Source organism: Brachyhypopomus gauderio, chromosome 4 (assembly GCF_052324685.1).
Source record: "Brachyhypopomus gauderio isolate BG-103 chromosome 4, BGAUD_0.2, whole genome shotgun sequence".
Taxonomy (NCBI): domain Eukaryota; kingdom Metazoa; phylum Chordata; class Actinopteri; order Gymnotiformes; family Hypopomidae; genus Brachyhypopomus; species Brachyhypopomus gauderio.
In genome coordinates this window covers 2,791,517-2,809,970 of record NC_135214.1, presented here as the reverse complement: position 1 = coordinate 2,809,970, position 18,454 = coordinate 2,791,517, and the positions used below count along the sequence as shown (strand labels likewise).

Genomic DNA, 18,454 nt, shown 5'->3' with positions numbered 1-18,454 from the left:
CAGAACACTTGTCCAACGCAATATTAGAACATTTGTTTCATGCCACACAGCCACATTTTCTATAAAATATGTTTTATAATACAATATAATAATTTATAATAATTTTGTTCTGTTTAGACAAATATTTAAACTGTGGAAAGGGAAAACACTTACGCTCGAATCTGCACGACCTAATGACGAAGTGGTTGCGCTGCGCATGCGCAGTGACGTGTCGGCTGTCTGGAGCAGGTTGAGAGAAGAGTGTGTGGACAGGTAAAGTTTTAAAAAGCTCACCTAAAGCTGCTTTGTCACTGCACCGTGCCGGCCGTGTTTTTCATGTCGCTTGTACTCTCTTTACTGGAGAGTGCGATGCAGATGACATAACGTATCTTGTAACACATTTCCAGTTTGTTGGTGTGTTTTGAAGCGTCAGCTAGCTGGTTAGCCTGGCTGGGGTGTGATGAGCAGGTCGCTGCTGGTGGAGACTGAATCACTGAGTCCATCGTTTCTTCTGTGGGAGGTTAACGACACCTTTGATTTGGTGTAGATTAAACAAACTAGTGTTTTTGTGGTCTATTAATTGCAGTCTATTAATGAGCTAGTTAGCTAGCCATGTAGTCAGACTTGTTTCTTGCTTGCAAGTCGAGTATAGCAGTGGAAGTTCAGTCCGCAAGCGAAACGTGTGTGTGTGTGTGTGTGTGTGTGTGTGTGTTGTGTGATGTATGTGCGGTGTGATATGTGTGTGTGTTGTGTTGTTATGTGTGTGCGGTGTGTGATATGTATGTATGTGTGTGTGTGTGTTTGATGTGTAATGTATGTGCGGTGTGATATATGTGTGTGTGTTGTGTTGTGTTATGTGTGTGCGGTGTGTGATATGTATGTGTGTGTGTGTGTGTGTATACAGGTGGTTCATCGCCATCTAACACCATCGATGACAGAGTGAAGCCCTGCAGGTGAAACCACAGGTGATTGAACCCGGACAGTGTGTGTCATCTTTGATCACAAGGCCCGTCTGATAATCAAACCTGTTTGGTGGCGTTGTTTGTGTCTGGCTTATCATGTGTATAATGATTCACAACAGCACTGATGGCCAAGAATACAAAATACATGTATGAAGCTACTGTAGTTTAACGGTTACTTCTTACCCGTTTCCTCCCGTGATCTTCACCTGTGATCACACCCTACCACCACCATTCGTATTTATTTCTTTATGTATGTTTGTGTGTGTGTGTGTGTGTGTGTGTGTGTGTGTGTGCAGCCCCCGTACGTGCTGCAGAATGGCTCCATCTTCATCTTCATCACACTGCTGTTGCCGTCGTCCTCGTTCCTGGCTGGGCACGCGCTCCTCTGTCTACACGCTGGCTCTGGGCTTGGGCTTCGTCACGCTGGGCACCAGCCGCATCCTCTTGCTCAAGTTCTCTGCCAATGAAGGTGACCTTGATTTGGTACTTACCTGAAGTATGTTGCCAACCTTGCAGTAGTGAATATGTACTACCTGAGTGGTAATGAAGAAGTGGGTTGAACTTATGGAATAGAGTAGGACAGTGGTGACCTGGCAATGAGCTTTTTGTACTGCCCTCTTTTCCAGATAACAAGTATGATTTTATCCCAGCGTCTGTGAATTTAATGGCAGAAGCCATCAAACTGGTGTTGTGTTTAGGGATGTCAGTTCGAGTTATCATTCGAGGTGAGTCTTGGTCATTGCTTTTGAGTCACAGAAACCGTCTAAACCATTAAAAACAGATATCAGAAGGTCTTTTGTAGATGTGAATTTACTGAATTTTATTTCACACTCAACCCAAGTCATGGCGTCCTGTCCTCACATTTAACCACATGGTTTTTGCTCCAGTAATGATGGCGGCTGCATTGCTTTAATGTATAGTTCTCTGTGTCCTTTGGTGTGTGTTTGTTTTGCAGATGGTCGCTCATATAAAGATCTGGGATGTTCCTCGGGTACATCTCTTCTAAGCTGTTTAAAGTGGGCAGTTCCTGCATTCCTGTATTTCCTTGACAACCTCATTATCTTCTATGTGATGACCTACCTGCAGCCTGTAAGAATGACTTCAGTGGCTTTTAATGTGATGCACATGCTCTTGCTAGGGACCTGTAACAGCTGTATGTTAATATGGGCCACTTGTTTTAGCGTGTCTGTGAATACGGACCTTGAATATATTTGCTTGTGTTATTTTTGCTCTGTTGTCTTTCTCAGGCTATGGCCGTATTGTTTTCCAACGTGGTCATTCTTACCACAGCGATTCTGTTTCGGGTTGTTCTGAAGTAAGTAAGAACTAGTTAGTTGTACTTCCCAATTTAGCCAAAATGGTTGTTTAATACCTGATGGGTCGCACGACGTAGATCATCACCGTGTCTGCTCTCTCCTGCTGCTGCGTTAATTACACGCCGCACACTGCAGGAGGCGCTTGTCATGGGTGCAGTGGGCCTCCCTCATCATCCTCTTCCTCTCCATCGTGGCCCTGACTATCGGCACCGGCGCCAACCAGCACACCTTGCACGGCCTACACCCGGCGCACACCTCCGGCCAACCCAATGGCTGCCTAAATGTCAGCGGTGTGGAGACGGCGTATGGCAACCACAGCTCCTCCCTGGGCTGGGCGGCCGAGCTGTGGGACGGGCGTCTGGCGCGGCTGCTTCGCGGGTCGGGGCTGGGCTACGCCCTGCTGCTGGTCCAGTGCTTCACGTCGGCGCTCGCCAACATCTACAACGAGAAGATCCTGAAGGAGGGCGAGCAGCTGGCCGAGAGCATCTTCGTACAGAACAGTAAGCTGTACGTGTTTGGCCTGGCCTTCAACGGGCTGACCCTGGTGCTGCACGGCGAGTCACGGACACGGACCCTCCGCTGCGGCCTGCTCTACGGCCACAGCCTGCGCTCGGCCGGGCTCGTCGTCGTCACGGCCGCACTGGGCCTCTCCGTCGCCTTCATCCTCAAGTTCCGCGACAACATGTTCCACGTGCTGACGGGCCAGCTGACCACGGTGGTGGTGACCGCTCTCTCCCTCTTCCTCTTCGACTTCCACCCATCGCCGGACTTCTTCCTGCAGGCGCCCGTGGTGCTGCTGGCCATCTTCATCTACCACAGCAGCCGGCCCGCGGACCCGGAGTTGGCACTGCAGCAGGAGAGACTGCGGGTCATCAACGGCGAGGTGTTCGAGAGGTCGCGAGGGGTAAGGGCCCTGGCTCACCATCGCAGGACACTTCAGGCGGCTCGCAATCTACTGCATCTTAATCAATGGTCAACATCGATTTTTTGCTACCTGCAAGCAAGCAGATAAGCAAATAAATAAACACTTGTTTGTGTATTTTTGCAGGCTGAATGCAGATATGTTTTTATGATTTATCTGAGCCATAGTTTTATGGTTTCAGTTTAATCATATAGACACCCCTGGTGTTTCCTTTGTGTCAAGGTGTCCCTTGATTATGATTTAGAAAAAGGCGAATCAGAGCTGTTTCTAACAAAATAGCATTTCAAAGCAGGTTGGGTATAGTTTGGATGACTTCATTAGATAAAATGTAATACTGGGAATTGAATAAAAAGAGAAGAAATTAATAATCATAGATAGAAAGGATTCATTTTAAACTGTTTTAGCAGTTAGCTGATTAGATGACTCCAGAGCCTACGATTTTTGTGAATACACAGAATCGCAATCAGGTTAAGACGTTCATGCTACACACATCTCTTGATCAGTGTTTGATTTATATGTTTGGATTCAACTTAATTTTCCGTTCATATTGTAGGACGGGGAGGAGTTACAGAGACTGACAAAATCCAACACAGAGAGCGATTCTGAAGAGTCTCTGTGAGCCTGTGTGGACAACGCTGTGGTTCTCCTGCTGGAGCTGCGTCTCTATCTGTGTAAACACTGTATGGACTGCTGATATGAGTTAAACATGACATTAATGTATGTATGATATCTATGTGTGTAATGCTGTTTGACCTACTTTTTAAATCTGAGAAGATCTGAAGTGCCAGGTCTTTGCAAGGTCTGACCTGAAGTGCCAGGTCTTTGAAAGGTCTGACCTGAAGTGCCAGGTCTTTGCAAGGTCTGACCTGAAGTGCCAGGTCTTTGCAAGGTCTGACCTGAAGTGCCAGTTCTTTGAAAGGTCTGACCTGAAGTGCCAGGTCTTTGCAAGGTCTGACCTGAAGTGCCAGGTCTTTGCAAGGTCTGACCTGAAGTGCCAGGTCTTTGAAAGGTCTGACCTGAAGTGCCAGGTCTTTGCAAGGTCTGACCTGAAGTGCCAGGTCTTTGCAAGGTCTGACCTGAAGTGCCAGGTCTTTGCAAGGTCTGACCTGAAGTGCCAGGTCTTTGCAAGGTCTGACCTGAAGTGCCAGGTCTTTGCAAGGTCTGACCTGAAGTGCCAGGTCTTTGAAAGGTCTGACCTGAAGTGCCAGGTCTTTGAAAGGTCTGATCTGAAGTGCCAGTTCTTTGCAAGCATTGAACCTTCTGAAATAAAAAAAACAGCAATTAGGAAATGGTCCAGCTAAGAGCACTGAAAGCTGACGGACGGGTGATTGGTGTTCAGGGTGATGTGCAGGTTTCCTTTCTCAACATGTGTGGAGTGTTACATTATTCCATCCTCTCGTACTTCCATTACTACTTCCTTCCTCAAAAACATGAATTACTCTTCACTGATTAATCTACCTGCATTTGTTTGCATTTTGCTGTAATGGGGAGGGTACACAGAAATGTTGCGGTTGTTGCCACTTTGAATTTTGTACTTTTTTAATATCATTTGGGAGCATTTTTAAGGCACTGCTTACAAAATGTTGGTTTACATTTTGCGTTGCATGTATTACACGTCTTGCCTCCTTCCTGTTTACTGCATGCTTTCAGGGGAGTTTTCGAAAGGTAACGTTGTGCAATATTCGTTTCATCTCTTCACCTCAGAAATGCTTGCATTTTTGTTTGGTACTTTAGGAGAACACTTGAAATAAATCTGCTCATGAACAGTTCTGTGCTCCAGACATTTTGAGTACAGCAGAGGATTATTTTTATTTTTTATAAAGCATGGTTCTCCCAACATCAGTCTTGCTGTGTTACGTGGGTTATTCAATTTTTAACCAAGCAGTTCACTTTGTTTACCTAACCTCTGACCTGACTGAGAAGATTGTGAAAATATTTTATATACTGCAAAACCGTTGCATGACCTTTCAATTTAACTTGGACAAGAAGCTGCTTGGATCAATTAGATCATTCCTGATATTTCTTCAGTGCATTTTACTTGCCATGATGCAAATGAGATAAATGTGTAGAGTTGATCTGGTCCCGTCACTAACATTCATTAGGCTGATTTGAGAAACAGCAGTCTAATGAAAATTAAGTTAGTACATTAAACTTAAAAAAATTTTAAATCACTAAATGTTACGAAAAATAAACTATTTTGAATTTGGATTAAATTAATCAGATTGTCCAAATGAATATATTAAAGGGGTAAGAACAAAGCTATATATACATTTCTAATAAAGTGATAAACAGTGTGATTGTACAAAGTGATCTTAAAGTGTGGAGGTCTTGCATGCAGAGTTGTGAAGGACTGCAAAACATAAGAGGTCCATCAGGGGGTGATCTAGTAAAGGGAATTGAAATGGAACTGAAGTGATCTATGTAGACACTGGTGGAAAAAAGCCTGTCACTTCATTGTGAAACTGGTGTTTTGCCAAAAAGTTCAAGAACCATTTATAAAATAAGACTTTTTTTTTATTGGCATCATTACTTAAATAAGGATACAGTATATAAGCAACAGTGCTTTATAATAGAGTAATAATAAAAATAAGCTTCCTCAACAAAGCAGGTGTTGATCCTCAAAAATGATGACTCAAAGAAAATATCCAATAAATACATACGTTTATCATCTTTTTTCTACAAAAGATATGTCTATAAGTGTTAAACACTATACATCCTCAGGAAGGGAAAGGAACAGGTATATTCCAGCACCATAAGCTGTAAAACAACTGATGGAAAAAAAAACCCTGAAGAGGAAGTGAAGGGTGACCTCTGACCCTGAATTTCTGTCCAGTGCCCATCAGTAACCGTATCCTTGGTGATAGCCGTCCTGGTAGCCCTCGTGGTAGCCGTGGGGGTAGCCGTAGCCGCCGTACTCGTCATCTGGGCACCGCATACCGAGGCTCTGTTGGATAGCCATCTCCTGCCTGCGTAGCTGCATGGAGTCCACCAGGTCGAAGACGATGGCCATGGACCACATGGGTGAGGGGTACCAGGACTTCACGTTGCCATCTTTGCCCACCAGCAACATGGAGAAGTACTCAGCGCTGACCTGGAAGTAGTTCCGGATGTCCTTCACCAGCATGCCAGATATGCCCTCCCGCTCGACCCCGGCAGTGCCTGGGACGCACAACAAGGGCTGATGTTAGATTAGAATCAGGCATTAAGACCACACGCTCTTATACTGAAGTGGCAAGGCTAACAGAGCAGTCGCTGTGTTTAATGCAGCAATGCCTGAAGCACCCGGGGACGTTCAGGTATCAGGATGGGTTAAGGAGAGGAACACTGTGCTTTTTATGTAACGCAAAAATGCAAGAAAACATTCCCTGTCCACGCGTGTGAAACACAGATGTGTGTTGGAAAGAGTTTTGTGTCCACAGAGTTTAACTGTATTTTCATGGCTCGTGGGGGAGGGAGGATTTGGTGACCGCTTCTGTAGTCATCCCTATTTGAGTTGCTCACTCAAACAGCTGCTCGATCCGTCAATGTCACGGACGCCGTGTCCTTCATACCTGCTGATTCAGCTTTTCAGACGCATGCTGCACAAGCACACCAAAGAACGTCTGCGGTTTCAGCCATCGCTGGAAACTGCTGGAACCTTCTGGAACCTTTTCCCACTTTGAGCGCTGTCCAGCCTGCGGGGAAGCGTGAGGCCCTCACCACCACCACCACCACCACCCACCCACCCTCTGGGGGCTGGAAAGCTCTGATCTTACCCTCAGAAAGCAGCTCCTGAACACGTGTATGCTGAGCAAACCCACATGACTGTTTTTCATTACAGCACGGCAGCGCAAGATCGCGTTAAGCACACGGTCACCCATCCGAGGCCGACCGGTAGCTGTTTGTTCAGACTCTAACACTGCTGTAGTATTTCTGGAGAAAAGGGCATCGTTGGGGTGGTGACGACAAAGCAACAAACCGTGTATTGTGGTTTAGATTCAGTCATATAATTCGAAGCAGTTTGATGGGCAAGATTCTTTGCGTAAAGACGCTCACCATTAATGGGATACAGCTCCAACACTCCTCCCATATCTGGCATGTCGGTCCCCACTAGCTTCAGGACAGATATATGACGAAGCCCTGCAAACACACACACATTACAACATTATTACACGCTACTAACAACATCCAATTAGCACGTTTGAACATTTACGTTTTTGCTAAGTGTGGACTCATTTTCCTAGATGTCCTCAGAGTTTTGGTGACTGTACACAAGGCAGGTGAACTTCACATTCACTCACAGCTGCGGTAATTAATCGATGTGATTTCAATTAGAAGGAGAAACATTTGTCAACTAATTATCACAACGTTAACCTTGTTCCTCTGTTCAACTGTTTCCATACAGTATATTACAGTATTTATTTTAAGTAATTTGTGTAATTACAATTGTCATTAGGCACACCTACGTAGTGCATTACCTAGTTTGTGTTAATGTGTGTTGTGCTCCTATGGCCTGCCTGAATGTGCTTGGACAAGGATTTCAAATGCATGTGTTCGGCCTCCTGCTGCAAACAGCAAGCCACGGAAGCAACGGAAACCCACTGCCATCGTCCTGCAGGCACTCTGTTATGAGGCGTGACTTGTATCATGGGGCATTATTGTGCGTCCATTCAAAGAGCAGCTGCGAAATATTGAATTTGAGGAGCAACGAATGAGCCAGACATTCTTCAGCAGGAACTAAGGGCCCTAATGTTGGAAAAACATCACACTGCCACCACTGGCTTGTGCTGCTGACATCAAACAGGAGGCCTCCACACAATCAAGTAGCTCATTCCACAAGAATGATGTCATAGGAACATGGATTTGTTTGACCCCAGAACCTCCCCCCCCCCCCCCCCCCCCACTTCTTGGAAGTCCAGTTTTGATGCATCAAAGCCCATTGGCCACTTGCTCTTTGGGGACATTGTTGGCCCTGAACTTCATAGGCTAGTCATTACAATCCAAGTTGTGCGTTCCAAAATAATGTTCTCTGTTCTCATCATTTTTTAACAACTGGCTTTGCCTGACTGAAGATAAAGCTCAGGATGCTGCTGTTTGGGAGATACGAGGACTTGACTAATCTGGAGCAAACAATCATCTTAAAAATCACTAAGACCAGTCAATTTATCCACTAAAGTCACTAACTTTGACTTTATTATGATTAAATATTACTTTACATGATTTAGAGTACATGCCACACTCGTGATATAAAACCTGTTTTTTTTTTAGCTAGGCTGTAATAATTTAACTTAGTGCCGGAGTTGCTGCCACACTCCAGAAATGTTTATAATTTTACCTGTCCTGTATATGTCCTCATACAGAGCTAATTTTCCCTGTTTCATTTCTCCACATGGCTGCCCGCCTGCTTGAGGAATAATGAGATGAGGAGAGACAAGCGATCCATCCTGGCCGGCCACCTCCTGCCTAACCGGATGCCTACACCATGATGGACATTATTACATATTTTTCGGTCTAAATGGACATTATTGCATCTTTTACATTCTGTCTACATTCTGTCTATATTGTTGTTGTTGTCATGGTGACCGGTGTCGGCCAGAGGAGGATGGGTTCCCCCCCTGAGTCTTGGTTCCTCTCAAGGTTTCTTCCTCATGCAAAAAACTAGGGAGTTTTTCCTTGCCACTGTCGCCTTTGGCTTGCTCACTGGGGGCTAGGACTCGGCACTTGTAAAGCTGCTTTGTGACAACAACTGTTGTAAAAAGCGCTATATAAATAAAATTTGATTGATTGATTGATTGAAATATACAGTATAATTTGTGTAGCTATTAAACTGGAAATGTAGGCTTATTACAGCATGTAAAGATGACCAACTGTCTTTAATATTTTCTAAACCAGCACTAATTGTGCTGACTAATTTTAAAACAGACAAATAAGCAGTTTAAGACCAGGAATACGATGACGTCCACGGATACCATTTGGGGAAAATGTCTTTCTTTTGTGTGCAGGAGTGAAATCACCACAGCCACACCCTACCATCAGCAGGCTTGAGTGTGGCCGTGTAAACTAGGCAACCATAAAAACGGTGAGGGCTGTCCAGACCCAGAATGTAAGAACATATAATGATATAACCCTTCATCACAGAGGAACGTTTTAAAACCATGTGGCTGCTGTTACATGCCCAGTGTTCACAGTAACAGTCCTGTTAATACTTTAGTTATAATACCTTTTATATAATACTTCAAAAATTATAAATTGAAGGACTCACAGGTTACATATAACAGAATTTGTGCTGTCTTGCTGGGTTTAAGGTACAGTAACAATGGCTTTCATTTCACTTGCCTTTGACAAAAATTAATGACTTGAATTAAAACTTTTTCCCTTGTACACACATGCATTCTAAGTTGGTCAATGCATGGGAAGAGAGTCATTAAAATGTAAATATAAAGTGATTAAAATGTAAAGACTAGTGAGACCTACCCATGCTACATGTCTGTAAAGACCAGTGAGACCTACCCATTCCTGTAAAGACCAGTGAGACCTACCCATGCTACATGTCTGTAAAGACCGGTGAGACCTACCCATGTTACATTCCTGTAAAGACTGGTGAGACCTACCCATGCCTGTAAAGACCGTTGAGACCTACCCATGTTACATGCCTGTAAAGACCAGTGAGACCTACCCATGTTACATGACTGTAAAGACCAGTGAGACCTACCCATGTTACATATCTGTAAAGACCAGTGAGACCTACCCATGTTACATGTCTGTAAAGACTGGTGAGACCTACCCATGTTACATTCCTGCAAAGACCAGTGAGACCTACCCATGTTACATGTCTATAAAGACTGGTGAGACCTACCCATGTTACATGCCTGTAAAGACCGGTGAGACCTACCCATGTTACATGCCTGTAAAGACTGGTGAGACCTACCCATGTCTGTAAAGACTGCTGAGACCTTCCCATGTTACATGTGAGACCTACCCATGTTACATGTCTGTAAAGACCGGTGAGACCTATCCATGTCTGTAAAGACTGGTGAGACCTATCCATGTTACATGTGAGACCTACCCATATTACATGTCTGTAAAGACCGGTGAGACCTACCCATGTTACATGGAGACCTACCCATGTCACATGTGAGACCTACCCATGTTACATGTGAGACCTACCCATGTTACATGCCTGACTGGACAGCACATAGAGCTGTTGCTGATACGCCCACTCTTCATCGTTGGGAGCTGAGATCACAAACAATCTACGTCTCCAGCGGAACCTGAGATCACAGATCAAAAGAACCGCAAGACTGTAACCATGGATACGACTTACATCTAGGTGCATAGTGATCATTATGAGATTAATGAAAAATAATGCAACCGTGCACAGAAAAAAAAATCCCTCTGAAACCACAGTGGCCTTGTTCAATGGGAACAGGACGTCCTCTTGCTATGGAATTAAGCATGTAATTCCCAAATCATACATGACTGCACACTGAACGAGCTTCATACTTTAGAGCATATAACTCACGCAGAATCCATGGAATAAATCAAATAAACAAATGAGTGACCTGCGTGTTTGCATTTCAATGGAATTTCTTAACACGTCCATTCCCCAGTGAAGGGTCCATGCTACCTGGATAGGAAGTTCTCCAGTGATCGTGGTTTGTCCTCCTTTCTACACGACACCCCATCACGTTTCTGCTGCTCCATGTCCCGGATTCGAGAGGAGAATGTGTCGATATAGTCAAACACCGCCTTCATAGCGATCGGCACCTCATAGAATTGCTGCAAATACACGGAGCACAGAAACAAGAAGAGGATGCAAATGGGTGAAAGGCGTCTGAATACCTTTTCTCGTGCCTTCTGAGTGGCCTGACACAGGACGCCTAACCTAACATTATGTGTGCAACTTGGCACATCACAACAACACATCTCCAGAGAATTCTCAAGATTCTTCTACAAACCACAAGAAACAGGCGATTCAAGTGAGAGCCAGACCCAAAGCAGAGAAAAAAGACACAGATATCCAATTTCCCTCTTCGCCTCTCATTCTTCTTACGATCCCATCTCAAAAAGCCTTTGAATGAATACATCAGAGCTGCAGGGAGAACAGCCTCTGGCTGACACTGCATCACTGAGGGCAAGCGCACTGCTTTGGGGGTGTCTCGCCACGGCTGGGGGCAGGTTTGAGGGACCCAGGCGTCTCCGAGCCGGCCTGCACACTGGGCTCTTTGTTTACACGGGCTGCCAAACAGGCCCTCGTTTTCACGCAAGCACACACAAACACACCGTTGAGAACTACTGAGGGTCGCTAGCGAAATGGAACGTGATGTAAATGTGATGTGCCAGATGCCAAAGAATGTGGTGTCTCCTATTGCAGGCTGATGGGAGAAGGTCTCCCGTGTACATTGAGCAACACGGTAGTGTAGCTCTCCACTTAACATCAAAGCCAGCAGGAACTTCAGCCAATGTTTAGAAACTCTAGGGGTACTAGAAGTGTGAATTCAAATCCAAAAATATTTTCTTGGCAGCTCTGAAGTTCAATTGTATTCCAAATGCTCTTACACAACAGTTTATTGCAACATTAATATATTAGTCAAAGGCACGCATGACATTCCAGGGCTTATGGTGAACTAATAAATGAACAGAGATAATAACTAAAGGATTTATTTTATAGAATGAGGTAAGTGAGGTAAATCATTGAGTCATTATTATCACTGGCTTGTCATTTGACCATGCTGAATAAATTATTATGAATTTGACCATATCCTTTTACCTTCCATTTCATGTCCACATCAGTGAGGACCATGTAGAAATCATTGTAGGTCATCCCGAACTCTTTCCTCAGGTCTGTGATGAGGTCCTGGTTCACCAGGTCTTCTTGACTTAGACCTTTCATAGGTCTGTCGTTCTCTGTGAAGAGAGTTAATCCAGTCAGCACAACACACACATATTGTGTGTAGGACAACACATGACTGCTCTACTGTTTTTGATTTGTCTGTGTTTGACATCCAGTTCAAACCATAACTGGCGGTTTCTGATTGCCTTCCCTGATAGCTGTTGTTGTTTCAGTCATTTTTAGTCTACATGGAAAATCACAGCACATACAGTGGTGCCCCAGTGCTTTAGAATGTTTCTCCAGGGGTAACAGCTTCCTCTCTCATCCAAAATAAGATTAAAAATGCCCCACGTGGATGGATGTGACCACAGGAGGCTGGAGGGGTTAAATGTGAGGCTGATGGGACACTAGCATAAGCCACTAGCATAAGCCACTAGCATAAGCCACTAGCGTAGCATAAGCCTTAAGTGTGTGGGTGTGCGGCTAGTCTGAGTAATGGCACACGCTACCATTTGCAAGCTTGCTGCTTATTATACGTCCTTGAAATAGTAAGCGAATACAACGCCCTGTTATGGTGAATGGCATCATAGCCACGACAGAGCTAGAAAATGAAAGAGTGTGGACGCACCCAATGAAAAGGGCTGCTGTAGTTGTGTAACTACATAGAACCACAGTAATGGCCCTTTAACTGTGGTTGGGGAGCTACCGCTGATTCAGGCAGACACGCTTCCTTTCTGCCCTGCTCATGCACTGGCTTCAGGTCCGGTGGGCTGGTGGCCCAGATCGGCCCAGGTCCACTCAGCTTGCCCGACTCAGTCCTGCAGAAGCCCCCATCATGCTGAGACTCAGACTCAGCACTGAGTCAAAGTCCAAAACACACACAGCACTAGCCCGGACCCAACAGTGAACCAGCCCAACACCGAGGTGCTCAGCGCCTGAATCCTCCAGTTTCAGCTCGGCGTCTGTCGGATGTAGGTGGACGCTGGTGTGGGTGGACAGTGAGGTCATGTAAACACCTGATCCAGCTCCACTCCTACTCTTTCTTCACGTGCCCCTCACCCACAGAGGTGGAACAGGGAAAGTGAAGCGGCCATATAGTCACATGACCCAAAGCAGCCAGGGAACTGGAACACGAGCTAGACCGCCCACTGCCGACAAGGTGATGTCATCTCTGTTTAACATGCAGAAGTTCTGGCTTACAGCACTCTCAGGATTCAAAGTTTATTATCATTATTATTACTATTATTATTATTTATTCATTATTATATTTATTATATTTATATATTATTAAAGGCTGCTGTTCGGGCTCCATTGTCATTTCATTTAGCATTCATGTGCAGTCTGAGATTACTGTGCATAAAGAAACTAAGGACATAAAGACTTTATATAAAGACTATATAATGTTTATATGGATATCTTCTTAGTCTAGACTCTTTTAATTTTCTGAATTCATTCTTTATGCTCTTGCCACCTCCACACTTTGGCAAATCTGATAAATGTTTACACGTTCGTCATGTTAGTTATAAAAGCCAGTTCTTAAGAAGGTATATAAATACCCTCTCTAAAAGGAGCCTGCTATGCCAAGAACCGAGACTTTGGGTCTTTGTGAGCTCAAACTCTCCGAGCACGGAGTCAGGATATCCATGGCAGAAACACACTTCTGCCCATGTCTGTTGCGATGAACCAAGGGAGATGTGTGCCAGGATAGACCGGGGTGCCCCCAGGGCGCACTGCCCTCTGCTTCTGATTGGTTGATCTAGCAGTTCTCTGCAACAGTTGCTAACCCTGCCGCCTACAGTTTCACAACAAACTCCAGGTTCTCATTCTGTCGCACTCCATGTCACATGAGGTCACTGTCTGAAGCGGCACTGCTTTCGCTCACAGCCAAAGGCCAACAGACAGATCAAAGGGGACTTCCTGCAGGGGTATCATTCTGAATCTCTCAATACGCCACACAAAACAAAGGGCCACTGAAAATGACCTCTGTTTGGCCCAGTAGCAAATAGTTTTAAACCGCAGACCAATTAAGTGCTGAGAGAACAGGAAGTGGGCGCTGCGTTTTGTAAATGTCACAGAGTTCTGCTCCTGGGCGGTCCTGGTTTAGTTTGGCAGTGGAATGCAATGGAAGCTTAAAAGCCAGTACACCTAAATACCAGTACACTAGGCCATCTATATTCTCCATAGTCTCCTTTAAACAGGTGATATAAGCCCATACGACTAAGGCAGATGAGAGATCAAATACATAAAAATGAGAGATTTTCTACTGTGGTGAAAAAGGTAAAGATGAATTACACTCCATTTCTACCACTGTACTGGGAACAAAAAAAAGGCGATAAAGTTATGATAACAGTATTCCAGCAATGGAAACTTTGGCTCACCAAGCTGGTAATGGTCAATTTTCATGGTGCTGTTGACCAAGCTGCCAAAGAATGTGATGATGGAGACTTTCCTGATGGCCATCTCACACACGTGTTCCAGGTACTCATCCCTCTGTTGTACATACATGCCATGTTCTTCTGTTGGGGCTGTAATCAGCTAGAAACAAAGATATTGACATGAGTTGAATGTGTTGAAATAAATGCACTTGACCATGGGGCATACATCGGAGAACTATAGTTGTTTACTTAACTCTTGCTGAACCAAACAGTATCAAACAATTCCGGTTTTTATACTTACAATAAGCCGCCTTCTGTTCTCAAAGTACTCCAAGAACGTAGCCAGAGCTCCTTTGGTAGGTTGTGGCTTCTTTGTAGGCTTCTGATACTCTTCTTTTTCCTTTTCATGGGTCTTGGAATCTTTCTTTCCGTTCTTCTTTTGTCCCTTTCCTTCTTTTATTCTCTTCTCTGATTTGTCCTTCTTAGTCGACTTGTCTGATTTGTCCTTTTTCTTTTTTTTCTCCGCTTTCTCTGGGTTGCTCTTGACTCTTTTGGTGGGAGTGACCTCAGCCTCTCTCTCTTTGGGGTACGTGTCTGTGGGTCTGCCCACGTCGTGCTTGTCCTCATATACATTGCTCAGTGCTTTATCGCCATTCTTCTTCTTGGGTGGTTTTGTTTTGCCGGGTTTGTGCTGACTGGGAAGACCACCAGCCTGTTTGCGACTGTCGTCCTTTCTGTCAGTGCGATTGTCCCCATATTTCCCAGTGCTGGCCTTCGTGTAAGAGTACGCTGGGGTGGTGGACGCGAAGGCGTTTTTTTTGGACTGGGGCCGGTCCCTACGGTGGTAATAGGAAGACTTAACTGTAGTCTTGGGCGAGGGGATCCACTGGAGGCCTGTATGAGCTCTGCTCGTCCTCGGGGAGACGGTGGTGGCCCGCGTGGAGGCTGTTGTAGCACGGGTGGTTGTTGTAGCACGGGTGGTTGTTGTAGCACGGGTGGTTGTTGTAGCACGGGCGGTTGCGGTGGTGGGAGGTGGATGGGTTGTGATGCTTGTGGTTGGCCGGACGGTTGGAGTAGTAGCTTTAGCTGTCGTTGTAGTGGTACGTGGCGTGGTTGTGGCGTGGGTTGGTCTTCGATTTGGTTTATGGAACTCCTTTCTCTCTGGTCGCCTCTCGGTAGGCAAGTCCACCTGGGTGCCCGTGCTGGGAACACCCTCCACCACCTGTCCATCCTCCACCTGTCCCTCCACCCCTGCTCCCTTACATTTCTGCACAAAGCCCTTCTGCCTCATCTTCTCCATCCTGCGAACGGGCGATTGGTCTATCACCTCATACATGGCCTCCAGTCTGACTGGGTATGGGTAGCGTTCCTCGACCTGCAGGGTCTTTTTCAGAAGCACCATTCCAAACTTCCCTTTTTCTAACTTGAGGAAGTTCATGAGCCTGGGGATCAGGGCTATGTCCAACGGCTCCTGCATGACTTTGCCTTCGTCTGTAATTCGTCTAATCTTCCCCCCCATCTCCCCTTCCTGATGAAACATCACAACCTGATGCACGTGCCGCTCGGCCAGCTCACAGTAAACGTCTGGCTTAAGAAGGCTCATCATAAGTCTGTAGTAGCCGTCAGACTCATGGGGAGCCGAGATGACCAACAGGCGGTTCTTCCCCGCAAATGACGCCAGGAGGTTTGGGGAACCGGCGCTAACTGGCATGCGAGACACCACAGCGCGCGCTCCAGGTATGCCATCGTCGTGGACCCCACCCTGCACGGGTCTGTTCCGCGCCATCACTCTCCTCGCCTGTCCTGTCCTAGTGGCGCTCGTGCTTTCGTCTCCCTGCATTTCCTCTTGTGCGTCGGTGACCCGGGAGCGCGAGCCCTCCCGCGTTAAAAGGCCCGGTGGTCGCGCGGCGTTGTGTAGTCTCGCGCGTCGTGCGGGCACGCGCCTGAGGTGTGCTTGTTTGCCAGGTGAGACGCTCTCTGACGCGCACACCTCACATGCCAGCAGGCACAACAACACGATGGCCAGCATGTGTCTCACCCTCATATTTACAAATTCACGCAGGTTCTCGGAAAAAAATCAAACAAAGTGTCATAGGACTGGTGGGAGTTTATTTTCCTCCGGGTCAAACAAATTCCGAGGACTGGCACCGAAAACACTTCAGACCATGACTGAGTTCAGATACACACTCTACCACTCCGAATTAAAAGCAAATCTAATCTGGTTCGTTAAGGACAGATTCCAGGTTTAAAGAACAAGTTGATTACGAAAACCAGTTATAATTTAACTTACAACATTTGTTTTACGCACAGCATGCACGTTCAGCGCCGTTACCTGTAACTTTGCCTTAATTTGGAGAACATTTCTTGCACATTCAGTGATTTCTGTTGCAAATTTACGTGGCATTCATTTGATCCGTGGATGGGCCATTGGTAGCTTCACAAAGGAAAAAGCGCTATTTGCCCCCCATTTCACTCTATATAATATCACACGGTCTTTGGACCCAGAACGAAGTAATGTGGTTTTCAGTTCACCTGAAAGAGCGCAATCCACTATCCTCGATATTCAGCGTAAGCGAGACAAAGACTTTCCCCCGAACTTTTCCGAACTTTAGTTCGTTCTTCGAGTTGCACGAAAAAGCCGGAGCGGAGTGGGGTCTGTCCACTTTTTGACGAAAACTGAAAAAAAAGTAACGGAAAAGTGTTTTCAGGTTTTTATCAAAGAAAGCTACCCCACACAGGCTAGCATAATAACCTCAGTCTCCGAGTCCTCCGTTCACCCTGCTAGAACCAACCCCTGCAGCCCAGGGTTGCCAGTTTACATGACTGTAAATCCTCACAACAAATCCTCCCTACATTTCAGATATACGTTTAACTACTAGATGATTGTAAATAGCTTCAATAGCCATTAGACTCGATTATTTCAATAAGTGGTCCAAACCAGAACTATTAGGAACAAAAGTACTAACATAATAAAACAAGTAATGATGACACGGAGCTCTGAATACTACTAACACTAGGCGTAATTAGAGACTTTATATTAGGTAGGCTTTACGTTAAGACATTTTTGCCGTTTTTTCTGATACCTGGCAACCCACGGAACGCAAAAAACCTCCCATTGACATTACTATCAGTGACTTGAGTCCGAATTCACAGATTTCACACAAATGAAAGAAAATCTCGTTTCTATACTCAAATGTTGGATGTCAAGCGAAAATATTGTAGGGCAGTCATGATCTGGTGGTAGGGAACAGGTCTTGTGACCGGAGGGTCGTGGGTTCGATTCCCAGAACTGAGGCCATGACTGAGGTGCCCTTGAGCAAGACACTTAACCCCAACTACTCCCCGGGCGCCGGGCTAGGGCTGCCCACCGCTCTGGGCACCACACTCCCCTAGTAATAACTAGTGTGTGTGTTGTGTGCAGATGGGTAAAAAGCGGAGGACACATTTCAATTGCGGAGAAAAATAGGCAAATTTACATCAATCAGTTAGGCTCAAGACAGAATAGCAGCAGTTTAATACGGCTTTGTTTAGTTTTACAGCAAGGCTTATGTTTCTGATGTGGCTAGACTAGAAAACAAAGGATAATTGTTTGCATGATAAGTTTGCATTATTGACTATAATGTATTTGTCATACAAGGATATATTTACTCAGATCAAGACGTTTCATTCCAACTGCATGCCACAGTGCCTAACATTGCTAGGGGTCAGCAGGACCATCTTGGTGCTTGCTTGCTTGCACACCGATGGAGAAAGGAGCCAAGTTCAGCCTGGCTCCTAGCATGGGACTCTTCACAGTGCTCACCGTGTCATTCTGAGCTTCTCTGCTCCAAACCATTTTCCGTCAGGCCTGTGAAAACCTGTCTTAAGAGCCCAAAGCACAGAAAGAGGGGAAAAAGAAAGAAAAAAGCTATTTCAGCACTTTCGGTGACAGTCATGGTAGGCTGAGATGGTCTTTTCTTCCCTTAAGGGATTCTGAAGCAGTGTGACAAAGTGAGCAGCTGGAAATAATGAAAATTCCTCCTACTGATGCTAAACTAATTAAAACTCTCATTTTGAGTTCACTGCTCAGACAACAGTCCGTAATATAG

The 18,454-nt window shown here is 45.4% G+C and overlaps 2 protein-coding genes across 10 annotated transcripts; one reads left to right on the top strand and one right to left on the bottom strand.

Moving 5' to 3' along the window:
• Positions 1 to 140: 140 nt before the first annotated feature.
• slc35a5 (solute carrier family 35 member A5) lies at positions 141 to 5,018 on the top strand. Of its 9 annotated transcripts, none has more exons than XM_077001482.1 (9): positions 141 to 252; positions 387 to 499; positions 884 to 944; positions 1,238 to 1,410; positions 1,568 to 1,666; positions 1,897 to 2,030; positions 2,189 to 2,256; positions 2,393 to 3,161; positions 3,733 to 5,018. In XM_077001482.1, exons 4-9 carry the CDS (start codon positions 1,257 to 1,259, stop codon positions 3,796 to 3,798), a joined length of 1,290 nt encoding a protein of 429 aa, XP_076857597.1. In that variant the 5' UTR covers positions 141 to 252; positions 387 to 499; positions 884 to 944; positions 1,238 to 1,256; the 3' UTR covers positions 3,799 to 5,018. The 9 variants fall into 9 exon arrangements, with proteins under 9 accessions (XP_076857597.1, XP_076857593.1, XP_076857596.1 ...); XM_077001484.1 differs by having other exon boundaries at positions 222 to 252; positions 407 to 499; XM_077001478.1 differs by having other exon boundaries at positions 387 to 944.
• A 670-nt stretch (positions 5,019 to 5,688) lies between these two features.
• ccdc80 (coiled-coil domain containing 80) lies at positions 5,689 to 17,168 on the bottom strand. The gene is made up of 7 exons (XM_077001476.1): positions 14,668 to 17,168; positions 14,370 to 14,526; positions 11,929 to 12,065; positions 10,786 to 10,937; positions 10,326 to 10,429; positions 7,215 to 7,298; positions 5,689 to 6,338 (listed from the first exon to the last, which is right to left on the bottom strand). The coding sequence occupies exons 1-7, from the start codon at positions 16,408 to 16,410 to the stop codon at positions 6,019 to 6,021; spliced, it is 2,697 nt and encodes an 898-aa protein (XP_076857591.1). The 5' UTR covers positions 16,411 to 17,168; the 3' UTR covers positions 5,689 to 6,018.
• Positions 17,169 to 18,454: the final 1,286 nt, after the last annotated feature.

Coding starts and splice junctions, on each gene's coding strand:
- slc35a5 (XM_077001482.1), top strand. CDS start 1,257: ATGGCTCCATCTTCATCTTCATCACACTGCTGTTGCCGTCGTCCTCGT. Junction 2,031..2,188: donor TGATGACCTACCTGCAGCCT/GTAAGAATGACT, acceptor TGTCTTTCTCAG/GCTATGGCCGTATTGTTTTC. Junction 3,162..3,732: donor TGTTCGAGAGGTCGCGAGGG/GTAAGGGCCCTG, acceptor TTCATATTGTAG/GACGGGGAGGAGTTACAGAG.
- ccdc80 (XM_077001476.1), bottom strand. CDS start 16,410: ATGAGGGTGAGACACATGCTGGCCATCGTGTTGTTGTGCCTGCTGGCA. Junction 14,527..14,667: donor AGAACAGAAGGCGGCTTATT/GTAAGTATAAAA, acceptor CTTTGTTTCTAG/CTGATTACAGCCCCAACAGA. Junction 7,299..10,325: donor CAGTCAGGCATGTAACATGG/GTAGGTCTCACA, acceptor GTGTGTTTGCAG/GGCTTCGTCATATATCTGTC.